General features: G+C 43.7%; 2 protein-coding genes across 7 annotated transcripts in view; one reads left to right on the top strand and one right to left on the bottom strand.

Annotated features, from left to right (window-relative positions):
* Positions 1-611: 611 nt before the first annotated feature.
* RHOBTB1 (Rho related BTB domain containing 1) overlaps positions 612-19,708 on the top strand; it is an 81,318-nt gene continuing 62,221 nt past the window's right edge. For 3 of the 5 annotated variants that reach the window (XM_090058287.1, XM_090058292.1, XM_090058291.1), the window contains exons 1-2: positions 3,602-3,739; positions 8,321-8,421. The gene's annotated coding sequence lies outside the window, so the exon portion shown is untranslated. Of the gene's footprint in view, positions 3,276-3,601; positions 3,740-8,320; positions 8,422-17,535; positions 18,313-19,708 lie in introns of those variants that run through there. The other 2 variants (XM_090058288.1, XM_090058289.1) reach the window with 2 other exon arrangements.
* LOC149859757 (uncharacterized) lies at positions 3,559-18,226 on the bottom strand. Of its 2 annotated transcripts, XR_016443608.1 has the most exons (3): positions 17,823-18,226; positions 9,567-9,749; positions 3,559-3,695 (listed from the first exon to the last, which is right to left on the bottom strand). XR_016443608.1 is itself a non-coding variant. In XM_090058293.1 (2 exons), the coding sequence occupies exons 1-2, from the start codon at positions 18,224-18,226 to the stop codon at positions 9,665-9,667; spliced, it is 489 nt and encodes a 162-aa protein (XP_089914419.1). In that variant the 3' UTR covers positions 8,891-9,664. The 2 variants fall into 2 exon arrangements, 1 of the variants encoding a protein (XP_089914419.1); XM_090058293.1 differs by lacking the exon at positions 3,559-3,695 and having other exon boundaries at positions 8,891-9,749.

Genomic DNA, 19,708 nt, shown 5'->3' with positions numbered 1-19,708 from the left:
GTGTTCAGGTGTACAATAGTGCCTGGTGAGGGAAGCCACACTAGAAGAGCTTCCTACTATAGAAAACATTTACCCTGGAGTAAAATCCATAGCGTGCATGTCTGCACCCTGAAACATCTGTAAGAGCAACAACACCATTGGAACTTAATGACATAATTTTCAGCAAAGAGGTAAATGTGCATAGAGACTGGACTAGCCTTTAACTAGTTATGTTCCGTCCAGGGTAGCATGGAGAAAATTGTCCTACTATAATTAATGTGTTATATGATTTAGGATTAAATATAGGAGTCCAATTCCAGGACTGTCAATCAAACACCCTTTGTAATCATTAAATTCATCTTAAGTGCTAAAGAAAGTAAATTAAAAACAAGTCATTAAATGTTCATGAAAGCTGATTTTAAAAAGTTCAGCATGTGACCTTTTTGGTAGGTTGATTTTATCTTATACAGATTTGCTCAGCAAAGCTGAAAACATAAGATGAATTTGCATTCAGAATTTGCTGAAAACATAAGATGAATTTGTCTTCTGAACAGACACTGGAGATAACCTGGTGAGCTTACCTGTCTATCTAAAACTGCCTCATTGATAATAGGAACACATTTCCAGCTCAAAGTACAGGAATTTCGACAGTGTTTGTTTGTGTTAATGAGAATTACACAACTACACCACCCCCAATGCCTATCTGTCAAAGAAGATGCTCCCCATCAGAAAGGTACATGCTATCCTATTTAACCAAAAAAATCCATAACCAAACAAAGGAATTTCCCGTTCATGGGGTATAAAACCATATAACAAAAATATCTTTCCTTTTTCTTGCATATAATAACAATAACAAGATAACAGGTATTTTCTTTTCAGGATTTATCCAAAGTTTTAAAACTTACCATATATTTAACTGATATTCTCACAATCTTAATTTGTTTGCTTTCTTTTCTTTAAGGCCCATCTCCGGGAATTTTCTGATTATGTGCAAGCTTCTTCTTTAAAAGAAACCCTGATATCAAAAAATATATCAACACTGCACCACATAGCTAAAGATACCCAAACAGCTCCTCATGACCTACCTGTGATACTGGAATCAAGCAGATCCTACCCAGGCTACGTTACCATGCTCCTCAGCATATGAAAATTGCTAGGAGGAGTTTTTGTTTGCTGAGCCCCAAGTCATTTAAAGTGCATTATGCTGCCGAATTTGCTACAGCGGCTGGAATTACACCACAATACACCACCAACATGTGCAAACACCAACACCATTAAAGCAGTGCAAAAGTATTTAACCCACTTTAAAGCATCATGCACACAAACCCCTCATTTCATCTACACATGGCCTTGGACACAATACTTAAAAGCAGAAGGTAAATCCATCCTTCCCCCCCTTTTTTTTAAATTTCTTTAAAACCTTGTAATTCCAAAAGTCTGACTCAGGACTTTTAAACACACAGACACTGCTTAGCAAGCACCATAAAGTTAAAGTTCTCTTTTGGGTTCAAGCAGGAAAGCAGCTTGAGGTCAAGTCCAATCTTTATTTCCTACTAAATTGCCAGGGCTTCCTTTGTCTGGGCCCCACATCACAGTATTATCTTCTTACTCAAGAAGAACTGGAAAGAATTCCCTGCTGAGCCTGTCAGTAATACTCCTTAATCAATGTCACCATTGAGTTGATGGGAAATCTTATCACTTTTCCATCACAGCATCCATGTAGTGTCTCTGCAGTCTTCTAAACTCCTCCTGATCCGACTAACAAAAGGCTGGGGCTGAAAAATCAAACTCAGGTCACCTGAATAGCAGATATAGTTACATACAAGCCATCTATTCAGTCTGCATGCTGTATGACCCACACTCCCTATCCTTTTAGTATGTTTAGTTACTACAGTATTGCTAACAGTACACTGGTGGCCTCTGACTTAAAATATTGCAGATACACAGGTGTTGGAGATCAAGAAAAGATTAAATGGGGAATGTCAGCTTCACCAGCTGCAAAAAGTCAGGAATTTAGCCCTTGAGGCTACAGACTGAAGTGAACAGCATATTGTAAAACGTTTAGCAGAAGGGTACTAACCCCAGAAAAATACAGACCCTGATCCTGCAACCAGAACCCTAGCAACAACTCTACCCTGTGTCTAAATGGAGTTTAGGAGTTTGCAAGGATGCAAACAGGGCTTGAATTAATCCTTCAGTGGGCCCTAAGCAAACAAACTTCAGTGGGCCCCTATTTTTTTCACTCAATAATTATAATATGTAAAATAAGCACAACTGGACCCCTTCTTCAGCTAGGGCCCTAGACGCATGCCTAGTTTGCCTGTGTTAATCTGGCCCTAGGTACAAACATCCTGGGTAGTAGCAGCCTTAAAACAGATAAAAGGAAGATGCCATTGCATCAGGGTTCTACCCAGCCAAAAACACCATGGTGTTTCACATTTAAGAAAAAATGACTTCTATACATGCTTCAAGTGGAGTCATGCGTATGCCAGTGCTAATCTGGCTATCCCTGGTAGCAGCAGGAGTGAAGACACAGCAGTGTAAACTAGCAGGTTATAATCAGAGGTCCTGGCCAGTGGCTACTAGCATTGCTGGGCTATGTTGCCACATCTTGGGTCCTGTTGATCCCTAGGTAACCCAGGATGAAGCAAAACCACATCCACTTGAATTGCCACCAGACCCAAAGCCTGCTCTTCTTACTGCCTGGTTCCTGTAGTTGCAGACTGAGATGCCCAGGTCTCTTCTTTCTTAAGGGGAGCATGGGCCTGGATGCCTTCCAAGGGGACTCGGATAATGTGACTCCTAAGAGCAGGGACAGAGAGAGGTGACAACCAGGCGCCCTGCTTTCATAATGGCGGGCTCTGATCCTCCTCACGTGGAGGGAGAGATTTGAGTCCGGAGCCCAGGCAATGCCATACTCTCTGGCACCGGGAGACGTGTGTGGGGGAGCAGAGGGAGGAGCGCACCTTGGCTTCACTACAAGCAGCTGCGTGAGGGGCAGGATACTCGACCGGGGAGTGCCAGGAGCAGAATTAGGGGCTCGGCCCCTGCCTCGTGCCTAGGAACTGCAGCCTTTGCTGTGGGGTCTGACACCACCCCAGCGGCACGGAGGGACGGAAGGAGCAGAGCATCACCCGCGCTGACCCCGCCCCCAGTAACGGCAGCAACTTGTGGCGCCCCGGCCCCGGCGGTCACGTGACAGCTGCCAGCGGGAGGCCAGCTCGGGGGCAGGGTAGAGCAGAGCTCCGCTCCGCTCTCAGCGCGTCCACCCACTACAGCTGTACGGCTTCGCTCAGGTGAGGCACTGCGGGTACAGCCGCCGCCCTCCTCGCCTGGAGCGATCTGCCCCCGGGCTTGTGCTTGGCCCAGCCGGAGAGGGCTGGGGGAGCGGCCCAGCTCTGGCCGCCCCGCTGCCTCGTAGCAGATCTGCTGCAACCGGCGATATCTCCTCTCTGCCAGTCCTGGCGCTCTGGGGCAAAAGCAGCCGGGGGAAGTGGGAAGAGATTGTAAGATCAGGGCTTGTCGTTTATTTTCAGCTGATTCTTCTTAAACGCTGCTCCGGGCGCGCTGGGCTGAAGTCCCAGGTCTTCACGTGGATGCTGCGCTCGTGAAGCATCCTCCCCCCGCATTCGAGGCAGATCTTGCCTCGGTCAGGCTTTGAAGACAAAAAAAAAGTCTTGTTGGCGTGGCCCAGGAGCTTGGCGAGCTGGACTGCCCTGGGTGAGACAAGGAGGCAGTGTTGGAGGAATGTGAAGAACAGGTACCTCTGAGAGAAAGCTGAGAATCAATGTCTAGGGTCTTTTTGGCTAGTAAATCTAAGACTGTGTGTGTCAGAATTGTTTGCTATACAACTTTTTTCCTATAAAGCTATGTGTTTTGTTTTGTCTTTGTGTCAAAAGTTGGTCTACTTGTTCAATCAGTTATTCACTGATGTGATGCTGTTGAAAAGCTTCTGGATGGGAGAGGGGTTTTTCTCTGCTCTTGTCTGCCGTATCCTTCTTGGTACTATGAACACCCTCCGAATTTGAGAGTCGGGGCTTAAGCATATTTATGTTCTGGATATGGATGAGGAGCTGTCACGGTGAAAATCAAACCCTGCTTTTAATAGATTCTTTAGGTACTTGTAAAAGAGGCTGTGCTTGAAACATGGTAACAGCTGTAACTTAGCATGTGCTTGATTTGTGTTTACATGCTAGTGGAGTAGCCGTCAGTGCATGAACAAAAACAGCATATTCCTGGCCCTGGAAGGATTTTTCCCTAAAGTATTGATGGATCTTTGTATTCCATGAATGCTGTCTGCCATCCATACAGTAAAGCTGGCTTATCAGTATCACTGGGGGTGGAGAAGGTGGACTGTGATTGGGGCAGCCAAGCGCAAGGTAGTTATTTATCTGTTGCTCCAAACAAGCTATTAATTACACAGGTAGTTTGGAGAGAAATATAGGGTTATAGCTTTGGATAGGGCATGGAAAATCTACTTGTGCTTCTGATTGTGCAGCAGCAGCTGGTAAAGATTCCCTCAATCTCTGTGTTTATTTTAAATAAGCAGACGGTATAGCTGTGAAGATAATCTTCCAAATGCAAACAGGTGCAGTGCCATCTTTGTGATTTTTTCAAACAGGCTGCTCCAGTTCAGCAGATGTAGAAAACAGAAAAATGGAATCAACAAGATTTTTTTTTTTTTGGTTGATTTCAATATTAAGCCTTTGAGAAGGTTAAGAGAAACTGTTGGGAATCCTATCAATATTGTGCTGCTGATTTTTGGAAAAATTGTGAGATGCAGAAGCAGAACCAAAGGCTAAAGTTATTGACTAAGAAGCAGAACACAACCCCCCAAAATCAGACTCTGTAGAAGGAGAGAGTAGTAAAGACTTCTATTCTTCCTCCCTAGTTCCTTACAGTTGTCAGCAGGCTCCGAAGAAAGAGTTGTGTGTTAGGAGATGGAGAAAAAACTCATACTTTCTTATAGTTGAAGAAAGTGGAACTTCAAATTTATAATGCACCCAACTAGGTGAAAGTCAGTATTGAGTACACGTACAGGTTCCAAGTACAGCATATTCGTAGGAATCCCAGGACCTTTCCCTTTCCTGGTGGTTGGATGGGTCATGCTTTAGCTTCTGTTCAGGAGACCCACAACTCAAATGCCATTTCTGCAAGTAATCCAATAATTTGTGTGGGTTTTTGTGTGAAGGGAAACCTTGGGTAAGGCCGTGTTGTTAAAACTTAAATACTGAGGGACAAAGACCTAACTCCTATCTTTCCATTAAGAGAATAATTTCCCTGCTGCAGAGCAAACCATTGGGTTTATACACAAACCTAGTAACACTGACCAAAGGACCCTTTGAATTGAATTGAACCCAGAAGCCAAGCACTGCATATAGATTTTTGTGTTTCTGTGTTAGTAGTGGCCCATCAATGGTGACTGCCACAAGACACCCCTACCCTTCCCCCACAAGATTTCCCCTATGGATGGGGGAAGGACTCATAATGCTGATGAATTGCTTCTACCTTGAGCTCTACAAGGCTAGGATGAGGTAGTTGCAGGCCTGGCTTACCCAGTCCCATTCTCTCCTGGCTTCCTACTTACCACCTTTCCTCCTGCAGAACACACAGTACAGCTTGCTGGGTGCTACTCAGGTGGCAGACTTCTCACTTTTACAAAGGAGGGGGAGATCTATGGCTCTTGAAAGTGCAATCGGGCTCACTACCATGATCAGCCTGTCTCTCATTTGAAGCCCCAACAGGATTGCTTTTACCCTCTTTCATTGTAAATCTATTTCCTTAAGATAATTGGGTAGTGTCTTACAAGCAGGTAAGATTGTAGTTGAAGGAAAATAGTTATGATAAAAAATCCACTTTAACAACTGAGTTGACTTTTGACTTACAAACAGCGTAACAGCTAAAATCCATCTTGCTCCTGCAAGTAGGGGATTCTTAATTTGGCCACTAGCAGGACAGCAATAGAAATAATTATTGATTATTCCTGAAAAAAATTCTGAATGAGCTAAATGTTTCTGGAGGAACTTGTAGAGTTAAGATCAAATAGAATTTTAATGAATCTAATATACCTATAGATGTCACTAAGGGGAAACTGGAGGAAGATTGTTAGAAAACTGGTAAGCAAGACTTTGCGAAGAAAAAAGCAAATAACCTTACATAATACAGGGATATCTGTTCAGGATCTCATGTTCAGGGCTACACTGGACAATGAGCTTGCTCATCAGCTGTTACAGCTGAGGCTATATTGAGTTCCTGAACAAAACACATGTTCAGGAACAGATGAATTGGTAACAGCTGTTTTAGAAATGGGGCAATATATGGGAATAAAGGGAATAAAATAATATTTGTGTGTAATTCAACTATGCATTTTATAACCGGACTATCTGATAAGCCAGGAGTGAGGCATGCCAGATCATATTGTATGTTATTTTTGTGCACTTGTTTGAGTTTCAGAGAAGGTAGTGATTTAAAGAATGTCATGGGGAATTGCGTTTTTGATAATGAACACATGGAGAGAGGAGAAAGATGTATTGGATATGCTGGCAAGATTGCAGGAGTTTGCACAGTGAGGTTATTTGGACAGGTGATGTGTATTAGTGGCAGCAGAGCTAATTACTTCTCAAGTGGCACGCAGCATTTTATCTTGCTTTCCATGGATATATCCAATGCCTTCATAAGCATGGGATATAGCCTTTCAGACCAAAAGCTTCCCTTGTAGGCAGTTGCAGATGTTGCTGATCAGAAAAACAATGCAGGCCACAATTCTTGAATTGAAGATGCCTGCCTTTTGTCATCACTTACCAAACTGTTGTGTAACTTCTGAATACTATTTCAGAGGTTTAACAAGCTTCTACAGTGCCCTTAGCAGAGTGCTTCCCACTGGAGCAGGAAGAGGGGACAGTCTTACCTGTCTCGGCTCTCTCTGCACTTCAGGAACAGCTGCAGCTGCTGCATTAGTAGTATGAGCAATGGATGATGCTTCAGCTGAAGAACAAGCATGCTGTATACCAGCTGCAGCAGGAACACCAGAATCTCCTGCCCCTCTCCCCCACTTCCCTCAAGTTCTTTGCTATGCAGGTGTAGCTTCATGCCACCCAGCCATAGAAGCCAGGCAGCCCTGTGCTCTAGTTTATAGGTGGGGGCAGGGCACAAAACGCTTATCTCTTGCCCCCCACCTCCTGTTCTCCCCAGGATTTTTGCTATGGGAGGTGCAGCTCCACTCCCATAAATATGCACCCCGGGGTTCCTGCAGCCTGTGTGCAGCAAGTCTGCCTGGCAGTTGCAGCATTCCCATGGTGTGGGCTGCCCCTAGTGCCCTGTTCTTGCCCCATAGCAGATCTAGGGAATGTGGGGGAAGCGTTGCTTACAAAAATTCCATAGGGGGCACAATGTTGCTCCCTGCTCCCCTACACTATCAGGTGTAGGGCTGCCTGGCTTCTACAGCTTAGTGCAGCCCTGTGTCTGCATAGCAAAGACTCCCAGGCTAAGTTGGCATTCAGGCTGGGTGTCCTGCTTGCCTACCCTGGTTACGCTACTATACTGTTTGATGTGTTGAGACTTCCTGGTAGGATAGTATAAAGGCAGAAAATTTGCTGCTTCCAGCTTTAGCTGTTGGAAAATTTCTGCTCTTCCTGCTAGATGACAAACATCTGGATTACTGTGACCTGAATGCCATCTCCAGGCTGCTTTTCTATAATTCACTAAATCTTGGACAAAAGCTAAAAGCAATACAGATGCTCCAGCCTGTGTAGAATCAGGAGGCTCTCCCCCTTCTATGTTCCAGGGAAAGGCAGACTAAAAGGGAACCTCACCACAAGTCGGGCTTACTGCCAGGTCCTCTTCGAGGTTAAAAGTATAATCCCTTACAAGGATTAAGGTGGAGAACAGAAAAACTCCATGAAGTCTACTACCGATGAAACAATAACGATCTAATTTCCCTGTGCAGCAGTTTGATATAGTAGTGTCAGGTTTCACAAAAAGCACTAAGGTGGAGCATATATCTGTCTCTTGACTTTATTTCAAAATGGCATGCTGCCAGTTTACTTTATCTAGTTTCTTCTGATTGACTTAATATGTATACAAACTACACAGATGCATTCAGCTGATGTGTTTACTCACTTTCTTTCTCAAGAACAGGTGGCTCTAGTGGTTAAACTGAGTTAGCATTGACATCAGGTCACCCTACATTAGCATAGGTTAATTAGGTTAAAAATATTGTTTCCATCAAAAAGAGGATAGGTTTGTTTTCCAAGATGCAATAAATCACTAGAGATGCCATTGGCACAGAGTATGATATTGTTTAGCCTGACCATGTTAAGTTATGTCACACTTTTTTCTGCAGGGGAACTACACTAAAGAAACAGAGGAGAGGCTGCATAACACAAGTGCATTTTCGAACAAGTTGTTACAATGGATATGAACACTGTTTTCTCTTCTGGTGAAGTGAGTATTCCCAGAAAAAAATATAAATTCTCACTTAGTTTACTGTGTATATTGCAGTTTATTGACAATAGACTGCAATTGTCTATTGAAGTCTATTGCATGTCTTGGGACATATATCTTCTAAAGCAGTTTAGAGAATATATTTATCAAGGGCATTTAGAAAACAACAAAACCTTCAAAATAAATCTGCTGGCAGATGGCATTTCGGCAACATCCAAAGAAAGTGTACCCACTATAAGGAAAGGTATTTAGCATTCAGAGTCCTGTTCAAGGCCCACTGAAGTGATGGGCATCTCTTCAAGCAACTTCAATATGCTTTGAAATAAGTAATAGCTTTCAATACAGAGAACTAACTATGGAGGCCTGCAAGCCACTCAAAACCTCTTACATCCCTGATGACCAGCTGTATGCATTTTAGAAAATAAAAAAAATTAACAGTAGTAGTACTGTATGAAAGAAATAAAGGTAGTTCTGTAAACCAATATTTAATTTTACATACCACAGTATATATAAATGGCTATTGTGAAATGTTTTGATTCATCCCAATGTAATTCATCTGAAAAACTGATTAATAGAAGCAAATAGTAGTATTTTCTTCTTTCCTATGCAATTCATGGAAGTAACAAAGGACCTTGCTACATGCACCATATTTCCATCTCTCCTTCCTTTCTATCTCAATTACCCAACACACTGGTAATTTACAGGATAATATTGCTCTTAAAGAACTAAGAGACTTAAAGGGAAAATTCTCAAGTTCCCATTAATTTGGAGAATTTAAATAACTAGGTGCCTAACTTGAGAAGCTCAGTTCCTGGGTTTTTTTTGTTTGTTTGCTTGTTTTGTTTGGGGCCATGCGTCTCATTATTATTAATTAGAACTGTCATTGCTTAACACTTTTTTAAAAAAGCAAGGGCCTGTATGCCTCATGTTTTAATATTTGCCATAATAGGAACACACAATTAGAGGACACTTCTGAAAGTAGATTTAAATTAATTGCAGCATGACAAAAGTTCCCATCTTTCCTGGGCCCCAGTTTAGACCAGTTTGCCAAAGGCTGGGCAAGTTCCCAAAGGGGCCCCAAATCAGATAGGTACCCACATGCATGGTATGTGAGAGGCACAAGTTTGATTTAAGGCCATACATACCTAAGTCAGTCTGAAATCACTTTCTCATTTGGGTCATGTAACCCTTTCCATCTGCCATTTGCTTCAATTCTTGTGGTTTTATAGGTTCTACTTCATAGTTACGTGCCATGTTCTAGGCCTTTTTGTTGTAGACACATCTTTGTGGTCATCTCGCATGCTTGCACATCTCTAGAGAATTTGGTCCTAAATAAAGAGGAATCCATGGTAACATTTAAACATACTTTCCAATCTTCTCTGAAAAGTCATTTTGGGCCAAATTTATCTCTGGGGCAACGCAACACAAATTTATCTCTGGAACTAGTTCCATTTGGGTTACACTTGAGATGAATTGGATTCCTTTAATCCTCCTTTCTTTGTCTGTTTGCAGTAGTGGTTCCCACTAGCAACACTATAATTAAGGAACTTTCACCACTTCTACAATAATAGCGCAAGGTTGGCCATAAATGTGCAGCTAGAAACTTAACGTGAAAATAAATGGGCTTCCCCTATTTTAAATTGAAATGAGGGAGGGGAATGTTTGATTTGCTCTTGCAACTCTGATATAGCTTAGCAGAAACTTTCAGGCAATTATCATACTACTAAATGTTTGTATCTTTCTCTAAAAATCCTTATTGATAAAGAAAACACTTTAATAAAAATTGTTAGATGCTTAAACATGTTAAAAGTGTACATGCTCACCGACATTCTTGCTTCAGGTGTAGAAATAGATGTAGTTGGATGCAGCTGACTTTGGTTAACTTATTTTGTCCTTTCTACTGACTTGGAGCATTTTTTTTAATTGACATATCACATAGATTTATGAGTAAATTACTTCTGTAATACATGCTGATTTGCCAGCATGACTTCACTGATCAGTACAAGAAACCACAATGACATTGGAGCACTCTTTAGGATTTGGTTAAAGGTCCCTAAATACCAATTTAAATAACAGACCATAATGGCTATTGTTACTGTTAATGCCTTAAATTGTCTTGTGGGTCAAAATTCTGTTCTTGGATATCTAAAGGCTGGAGTAACATGGTTGTGAATGTGTAAATACCTTAGACAGCAAACATTCTTCTCTCACCGAACCAACTAATCCAAATATATAACATACTTGCGTAGCCCCCAAAGTTCTCAAAACTACATCTCTTTCCTAATCTACATTGCCACCCTTTGGAGCTAATGGAGACAGCAGTAAGAGATGTCAATAAGCTGTGGAGACTCTGTAGAGTGTACAACAGAATGGAAGTGTACTCCCAGATTGCAGCATCTATGTGAAGGAGGAAGAGTGCCATTTCACATACCTGTTCCCCACAGGCAATATTAGGAAGAGGAGAATACTGCTAGCATGTGCACATAACCCATCAAAATATGTTTTCTGTGTCTGAAAATTAGAAGCCTGTCCTGGTCTCCTTTCCTGCTTATTTCATGCCACAGAAAATGGGCACTTGCAAAAAGCTCTACAACCATTTGCACAGTTCCCAGTCACCTTACAAATGCATATGCAGCACATGCACCCGCTCATCTCACTTTCCACACACTAATGCACATGCATTCACTCACATGCACACTTTCTCACATAAAACCCAGGCATCTGGGACATGCGTGCACATGCACACACACAGGACCCAGGCATGGCCCTCCAACACACACTTCTCAAAGATCTTGAATAAAGTATGTTGTTGCACCATGTAATAAAGATGATGTCATCCTCAGAAGTGTGAGATTCAAGGCCTTGGCTACATGAAGGAAAATTAATACTAGTATAACTAGATCAATGTCGATGCACTGTTGTAAATTCCTAATGGGTTGCACTGCTGGAGTGTAATACAGTCCAGCAATATACTGAATTTAGCTCCTGCTTTGAACCAGTACAAGGTCTATGTTAAGGGAAAAACTGATGTGGTTAAACTCGTGTGAATGGTGTTATTAGAGACAGACCCTGTGTATTGTGAAACTCCGGGTTTCAGAAGAACAGATCAGTATAACAGGTGTTTCAGGATTAACTCTGAATTTGCAGGCTTTTCATAGGATAAAGCCCTGATACTGCTACTCATCTGTAATCATATCAAGTATGTGTAGGACTATGCCCTTCTCAAGGAGATGATTAAAGCATTGAAGAAATGCTTTAATCTTAATTTGTTTACCGAAACTGTTTTTAAGGCAGGTGTTCAGTGAGGAGAATAGTCTAGTGGAAAATAGCAGTGAGGCACTAATGCATTTCACTGATTAAATGATATCTTGTAGTCATTGTTAAAAATTGTATAACTTTGCTCATTTCATTCGTTAACAGAGAATTTAAAGAGCTGCATGTTGTAATTAATACCTTCAGATTTTCTATTTTGGTTAAGGTTACAAAACTGATCTGAAACAACTGAAGTTACTGGAAGTATTTCCGCTGATTAGTGCAAATTCTGAATCAGGCTGTAAGACCATAGATGGGAACCTTTTCTTTCCTGTGGCAGTGAGATGCTGTACAGTAAATTGTATTTGACAAGGCTGTTTCCCAAAGATTAACGATGGTTAGATTAAGCTGCCCTTGATTCTACCGTTTAATCCAGCACTGCTGGCTTGGTATTTGGAACAAAACATGGCATGGTTACTGGACACAGTTCTTATCTTTTAACAATAATTCAGAACCCATAACATTAGTTTTTGACAACTGAATTTTTCCTCAGTTGCCATGAGAACTTCTATGAAGAAACTAGTAGCAGAAATCCAGAATGTGTAGTACCAGAGCAGCACTGGTATGTAAGTGGAGAGTTGCATAGCTAAACGTTGCACGTACTTCTCAGGGATAATTTTCCTAGGAATATTTCAGCTTTTAAAAACTGCATTGATGGTATTTCATACCCATGTATGAATAAAAAGGGCTGTCTTAGTACCTTAGTTGCTTGTAAAAGCCTGAAAAGAGAGAGCTTCTGAAATCTCCTAAAAAATACCAGAGGAACTGCTTACATTCAGGATGCTCTTACATTTACTGAAACATCCTAAAGGAAGAGCTAGAAACAAGGACTGTATATCCCACTGAAAAACTCCCCTTTCTTCTGTTATAAAACTCCCATTTCCAGCACAGGAGGGTCTTAACGTACCAGACCATTTTAAACTTGTCATTAGTGCAGGAGTGAAGTGCAGACTGGTCAGAATTCAAGTTAGTGCAAGGATAGCAGAAAGCCAGCACGTGTGGTATTAAAGAGAGAGATGCTGTTCTAATGCATTGGGTTTTTTTGTTGTATTTTCTTCCTTATTTTGAAGCAAAGACAGCCAGTTTTAAAGGCCTGAAATGCCAGGAAAGATTGTGCCCAAAGATGATTTAGTGAAGAAAGGTCAAAATAGATGGTAGAAGTGCATCGCAAGATGACACTGTTCTGCAGTTGTCACCTATAAATGGATAACAGGGTCCAGATGGGAAGTCAGGTCTGAGTACAGATTTCAGCACTGAGTTGGAGATTTCACATGTGTGCACATGATGAAGTAGCCCATTTGTGGCTATTAGATATGTGCATGTTCTCTGCAATGGCAAAAGACAATTACTTTGCTCTTAAAATGCTGTATGTAATTTTCTATACCTGCCACTGAAAAACAGTATGGGCAAAAATGGGATTTTTGTTTTTTTTTCTTTAATGGGCAAACTTTCATTGTTGCATTACACGAGCTATTGGTTTCAGTTTTGTTTAGTACATTGTAAAGAAAAAAAACCATGCTTTTTATTTCATTAGTAAAATCCTAATAAATATGATGCTCATACAATGGGAAACTACTGAAACTGCTGGAAAATGCTGATGCAACAAGAATCCCTGGGAAAAATTAGTGACCTTCGAATGCTACAAGGGAATCATTTCAACCTTACTCCCAGGACAAGTGACAAAACAGCAAATGTTTGATTAGAAAACTCTCATAGTAGCTTGTTCTTATAGTTTGTTCATTGTTCAGAACTCTGCTAAGATTTATTAGTTCACATTCATGCGCTCAGCCACCACATCATATTTCGCATACTGATTGCATGCTGCCTTAACTAAAAAGGTATAAACTCAATAGTAGAAATTTTGTTTATGTAATCAGAATTATACAAATAGCATGCAACTTGAAGTGCAGATACTGAGTGGTAAACAACAAGTTTTAAGCTTTAAGTTTTTTTTTATGCTGTCTACTAGGGCTGGATCCAGACATGCAGGCACATGCAGTTTGTGGCATTGCAAACCTCCTTGTGGTTTGCAATATGTGCCACAAACCGCACATATTGAACGTTAAACCATGCGTGGTGCTGCTAATTTGCAGCGCCAGGGCAAAATTTGCTACCAGGGTTTCCTGGTAGCAAATAAACCCTGAAGAAAAAATCCACACAAAGCACACCAAAGTGGTATGTGCTGGGAAAATGCAGAGACAGGGGACCCCCTGCACCTCATTCAGCTGCTTACCTCAAGACGGGAGCAGGCAGCCCTGGGGTGACTGCCCCCCTGTCTCCGTGTGCTTCAGCATAGGGGCTTCACTGTGGAACCCTTGCACTTAGGGGCATAGAGGTCCTGTGCTGGGGCAGTGTGCCTCAAAACCAGGGAGCAGCCAGCCCATCTCCACATGCCTCAGCGTGGAGTCTCAGAGCAGGTGCCTGGGGTGCAAAGTGCCTCAGTGTGGGGACTCTGCAGCATGCAGAGATTGGGGAGCAGACAGCCCATGGCTCCATTGTGCTGCTCCCCAGCTGGCTGGGACACAGGGTACCTCAGTGCAGAGGCTGACTGCTGGATAGCCCCACAGTGGGACACCCTGTGTCCCAGCCAGCCCCATCTGCAGCAGATAGAGCCCGCTGCAAAGTGCACAGGCAGGGGTACACAGTGTCACAAAGTAGCGGCACAAATTCATGCCCCTACTATGTGTGCTGCTGCAAAGGCACATCCCTACTCATACAGACACAGTCTTAGGAGGTTGTTGTTTTGTTTTGACATGACCCCCATCTTAATTGCTCTAAACTAACAACACTTGCAGTTGGGACAAATCTTATGTGTAAATTCAATCCATGTGAGAACTAAACATTAAATAGTTAAATCTGCCAACTTTGTGATTGGACTTTGGACTTCATTAGGCTAACAGCTAGGAACAAAGCAAACCTGCCTCTCAGCAATTTAGTCTTGGTCTTGCTCTCAGTTTTGGCCTCTACCTGTTAATTTTCAAGCATATTCATATAGAGGGGCTGATAAGGCTTAGAGAGGTTTCCTGGGAGGAGAAATTCTGGTGATGTAAATTAGGTGGGGTCCCTTCCTTAAAGTTGACCGATTAAACACTGGGATGAAGTATAAGCTGGCATCCTAAAAGTAAATAGATTAAAATTCTATTAAAGCATGACCCTCTGCAGACTCGAGCCTTCTTTGTGGGCTTCTTTAGTAGAAACTGTATGTACAACTATTTCTCTTCTCAAGATAGTACTGCCGTAGTGTTTAGCTGCATACTGAAGTGTATGCATATGTATGTGATCAGCATTGTATGTTAAACCAATGGAAAGCATCTGGCAGTGTTTGGAATAACAGGGTATAGTTATTGGCTACTTTTCTTAACTTTTAACAATAATTCAGAGAACCTATACCATTAATTTTTGACCATTGAATTTTTCCTGCATTTATGAAAGATCCAGTAGCAGAAATCTTGCACAGGAACTGCTAGTACCATAGTATTAACAAGTCCAGAGCAGCCTTGGTATACAAGGGGAGAGCTACTTATCTAAGTATTGCACATACCTTCTCTGGAATAATTTTCATAGAAATATTTCAGTTTTTAAATACTGCAGTAGTGGTATTGCATATCCATGTATGTAGAAAGCTAGGCTCGCTTGGTACCTACAGTAGCTTATAAAAGCCTGAAAGGTCTTGAAATATCTCCTAAAAAGTACCAAAAGCGCTACTTCATTCAGGATGCGACATTTACTGAAACATCCTGGACAAAGAGATAGAAGGAAGGAATGCATATCCCCTTGAAAAACTTCCTTTTCTGCTGTTATAAAATTTCTTCCAGCCTAAAGGGGTGCTAAGACACTAGACTGATTTATATTTGTTGTTAGTGCAAGCAGTGGTACTTCAGCTCATTGTTTTGATGTCTGACATCTTGAGAATTCTGTAATGCCTCATTCATGGACTGCATTTAGAACTTAATAAATAATTCTTCAAAATAATGTTATTCTTAAACACCAATTCTAAAATGATAGCATTTTTTCAATGTCAGTAATGCATAAAATAGAAAATACAAATTTGTCTTGGACATTTTGATCTCTGAAAATTAAAAGAGAATTTTATGCTATCCTGTGGAAATGAATACAGCTAATTGGATTGCTTCATTTGTAGCTGGTGGAGAACTGTTGATGTTATTGAATTAAAAGTATTCTTAGATCAAATGCTGAGCTCTGCCCTTATGACACCATCAAGGGAGAAAATTCAGACTGTACAATAAAATATATTTTTAAAAAAGAATGCCAGTGATGAATGCATAAGTAGTTTGCTGTGAGAAAGATATGTTCTGAATACAAGCCCATTAATGCAAAAGATTTATTGGTGGGAAATGACTTTTGAAGGATATAGATATAGAAAAATGTATATTATTCTATACAAATCTAAAAATTCAAGGCTTTTGTCCTTTTTATAAATTTTATGGGTAAAAATTCATGGATAATATACCAACCTATTGCACAAGTGGACATATGTTTGGAAACTGTTTTAGGCCATAGACAGGCATTAATTTCAATTGGTAAGAATTTCTCTGAATTTTTTTCATGTAGAAAAATAGCCCAGGAGCTGGATCGTATATGTATTCCAGCTCCCTAGCTGGAGATGTACACAGGTATGCTCTCCAGCTAAGGGGTACCAGTTATTTCCTGAGCCATCCTCACCTTTAGGGGAGCCCAACTTGACAGTCTGTCCTCTGCCTCCTTCTCAGGGTTTTGAATAGCCTCATCTGCGGCTCAAATGGGCTGGCTGTACATGAGATGACTTGAAGCTGGAGGGGTTGGGAAGCAGGGCCAGGGACAGCCTCCCTGATCCCAGGATGCCGCTCCCTGCCCATTAAGTTGCTTTGTGTGTCACCCAACTGGACAACATGTAAAGCCTGCAGGGATAGCTTCCCAAGATGGTCCTGGTCCCTCCTTCCCACCCCACCCTCTTCTCCCTGCAGTCTTGAAATTTCCTCTCCTGCTCAGCTGGCCTGTGAAGGCAGCATTTAAATCTCATGGATCAGGAACTGAGGTGCAGGGGCTGGAGCACCTATAGATGAGCCCTGGGTGCACCTCCCTCCTCCTGCTGCCCTTTTTTGGATTAAATCCAAGTGGGGGCAAAGCACCCTGGGATGCTGGAGGACTGTGCTGTAGCTTCTCTCATAAGGGAAATAGTACAGAATTTCACTTTCCGAGGAGAAACTCCAGGAGCAATTTAACCCTGCTTATTCCTGTGTTGTTTTTCTCACATGATAGCCATTTTTGCTCTGGGAGAAAAATCCTAAACATCTATACACTTCTGTGGCTTGTACTGAAAGCAGCAACTCTCTCGGTTCAAATAGGTCAAAATGAGTGCAAACCTGTTGAAGAGTTCAATATGGACTGAACTGGGTTAAGCTCCATCCAAGCAGATTCAGAGCCGTGAAGACTGGTTCAAACCAGGCCAAATTGGTCAAGCTGGACTGAGACAGTTGAAACCAGTTCATACCAGACTGAACAGATCAAAACCAGTTCAAACTGAACTGAACTAAGTCATATAGGACTGAACTGGTAAAAGCCAGTTAAAACCAGTTCAGACTAGTCAAATCCAGTTTGAGCCAGTCAAAACCTGGCTGACCTGAGTCGCCTCCTGGATTGAGCTGGACTGAACTGGGTTTGAAACAGTCTGAACTGGAATCGAATTTGTCGCAGCAGGACTGATCCGTCCAAACTAGATTCAACTGGACTCATGCAGTTATTACCATGCAAAACCAGGTGAAATCTACAGTACATCAAGTTGGGAAATGTGATAGCCCAATATTTCCAAGAGCCAAATGCTCAGCTTTAAGCAGGAGGGCCATGTTTTTGCCCTCTTCCCTGCCCCTTTTTTTTTTCCCTTCAGTTTTGCAGTGGGAATTATTTCCTGTTCCTGTGCTCCCTTGGATCTCAGCCCTTCTCAGCTGGGCAAAAGCTGGGAATGTACCCAAACCCAAGTGGAAACGGAAGTTGTGAGGCCGGCCTGGGACACTTCACCCAAGCAGCCGGCTCCGACCTGGCGGGGCAGGAAGTGATAGGGGGTGGGGAATTCTGCCCGGTGAAGCACTTGCCTGTACCCGCAGCCACTCGGCCGCCCTCTGGGCGCCTTCCCAGTGCTGCAGCCTGGAGGCGAAACGGGGTGAAGCCGGGAGGTGCGAAGAGGCCGCGCAGGAGAAGCGCTGCATGTGGGCCCCGCGTCAGCCCGGCCTGGCCTCGCTCGGCTGGCGGTGGTGGGGGCGGCCGTGCGTCCCTGGAGCGCCTCCAGCCGCCTAAGCCCCGTCGTACGGGCGCAGCCACCGGCCCCGCTTTCATGAATGAAACCCGGTCGAGCCGCTATAAATAGAACGGTGGCTGCCGACGTCACGATGAGAGCGGCTCCAGCTGCATTAGCTCGGCTCTGCGCGGCCAGGAGCTGGGCACCAGTGGCCGAGCCCGCTCCGCCCGGCCCGGCCCGGCCGGGGGGAGGCGGCGCCATGCCGCCAGCTCGCTGCCTCGGCTGCGCGCTTTGAGGAGAGGCGGGGCGGCAGCCGCCCCCCGACCCGGGGCACCCGGCGGCTGCGGGTAGGTGGCGCGGCGCGCGCTCAGTGCCAGGAGCGGAGGGGTGCCGGCGCCGCTGCTAGCTCCCGTCCGTGGCCAGGGAAGGGCGGGCAGCGGCGCGGCTCGGCAAGGAGGAGCCCAGGGGCCGGGCAGTGTTGTGGGTTGCGCTGACAACCGCTGGGCTCGCAGGGGAGGGTTTGGCTTGTCCCGGGGGGCATCGGACATCCTCGGGCCCGGCTGCGCCTTACCTCGGCGCCGGGCGGGAAGCCTCGAGTCCCCTCCGCCGTTCTGTCCTCGAGCCGCGGGAGGCGGCGGTGACTGCCGTGCAAACCAGGGGGAAAGCCTGGCAGGTCCCCGGGGTACTGCTACTCCGCACAGGCCGTCTTGGGGGCTTCCTTACATTGGCTCCTGCAGACTTGCTGTGTTCCCCTGCCTGGGGGAGCCCCTAACAAAAGTGCCAGGGGGGGCTATTAAGTGCTTTAAAAAAATCACCTTGACGTGATCAACTGGGTGAATTCATATAGGGGAGCTCGTCCTCTCCTCTGGTTATAAACACTCAAGGGGAGAAAGGCCAGGAGGTAGGCCTGATAGTTAAATAGCAGTGTACTCATCCTTCAGCAGAAGTTAGTACCTGTGAGCTTTCTAGCACACCCATCCTGTTAACACTCCAAACTTGGTCAATATAATATTTAGGTTGAAGAAAAATGGGCAGCAAATCTGGCCAGCTGCAATTCTTTGCTAACTTTTGCTTTCCCAGTACTCAGATACCCAGTACTTCAGGAGCAACGTGGATAAGCTTGAGAGAGTCCAAAGGAGAGCCACTTATAAGATCAAAGGCCAAGAGAGCAAGCCTTATGAGGAGAGGCTGAGGGACTTGGGTCTCTTCAGCCTGCAGAGGAGAAGGCTCAGGGGGGACTTGGTGGCAGCCTACAAAAGTGTATAAGGGGTATGCATCAGGACCTGGAAATACAGTTGTTCACCAGGGTTCCCCAAAGGATAACAAGGTCTAATGGCCACAAACTTGTGGAAGGCTGATTTAAACTGGACATAAGAAAAATCATCTTTACAGTCTGTGTCCAGGGTCTGGAACAGACTCCCCCCCAGTGGTTGTGCAAGCACTTACTCTGGACTCATTCAAAAGGTATCTGGATGTTTATTTTGCTGGGATCATTTGACCCCAGCAGACTTCCTGCCGATGGCAGGAGGGCTGGACTCGATCTTGCAAGGTCCCTCCCAGTCCCTAATGTCTATGAAATGTCTTTCTTTTTTTTTTTTTGGCTCTGCTGTGCTGAAAACAGCTGAAGCGTAGCCTGTAAGTCCATGTCCAGACAAGCATGGCCGTTTGTTTCCCCGAGGACAAGTAGCAACAGCACAGGTTATCCCTGGTGGGGTAGTGGAGGCTGGGGCCAGCAACTGTGGT

Source organism: Crocodylus siamensis, chromosome 7 (assembly GCF_052110815.1).
Source record: "Crocodylus siamensis isolate JL-2025a chromosome 7, ASM5211081v1, whole genome shotgun sequence".
NCBI lineage: Eukaryota > Metazoa > Chordata > Crocodylia > Crocodylidae > Crocodylus > Crocodylus siamensis.
The sequence above is the reverse complement of the archived record's forward strand: the minus strand, read 5'-3'. Positions and strand labels throughout refer to the sequence as shown.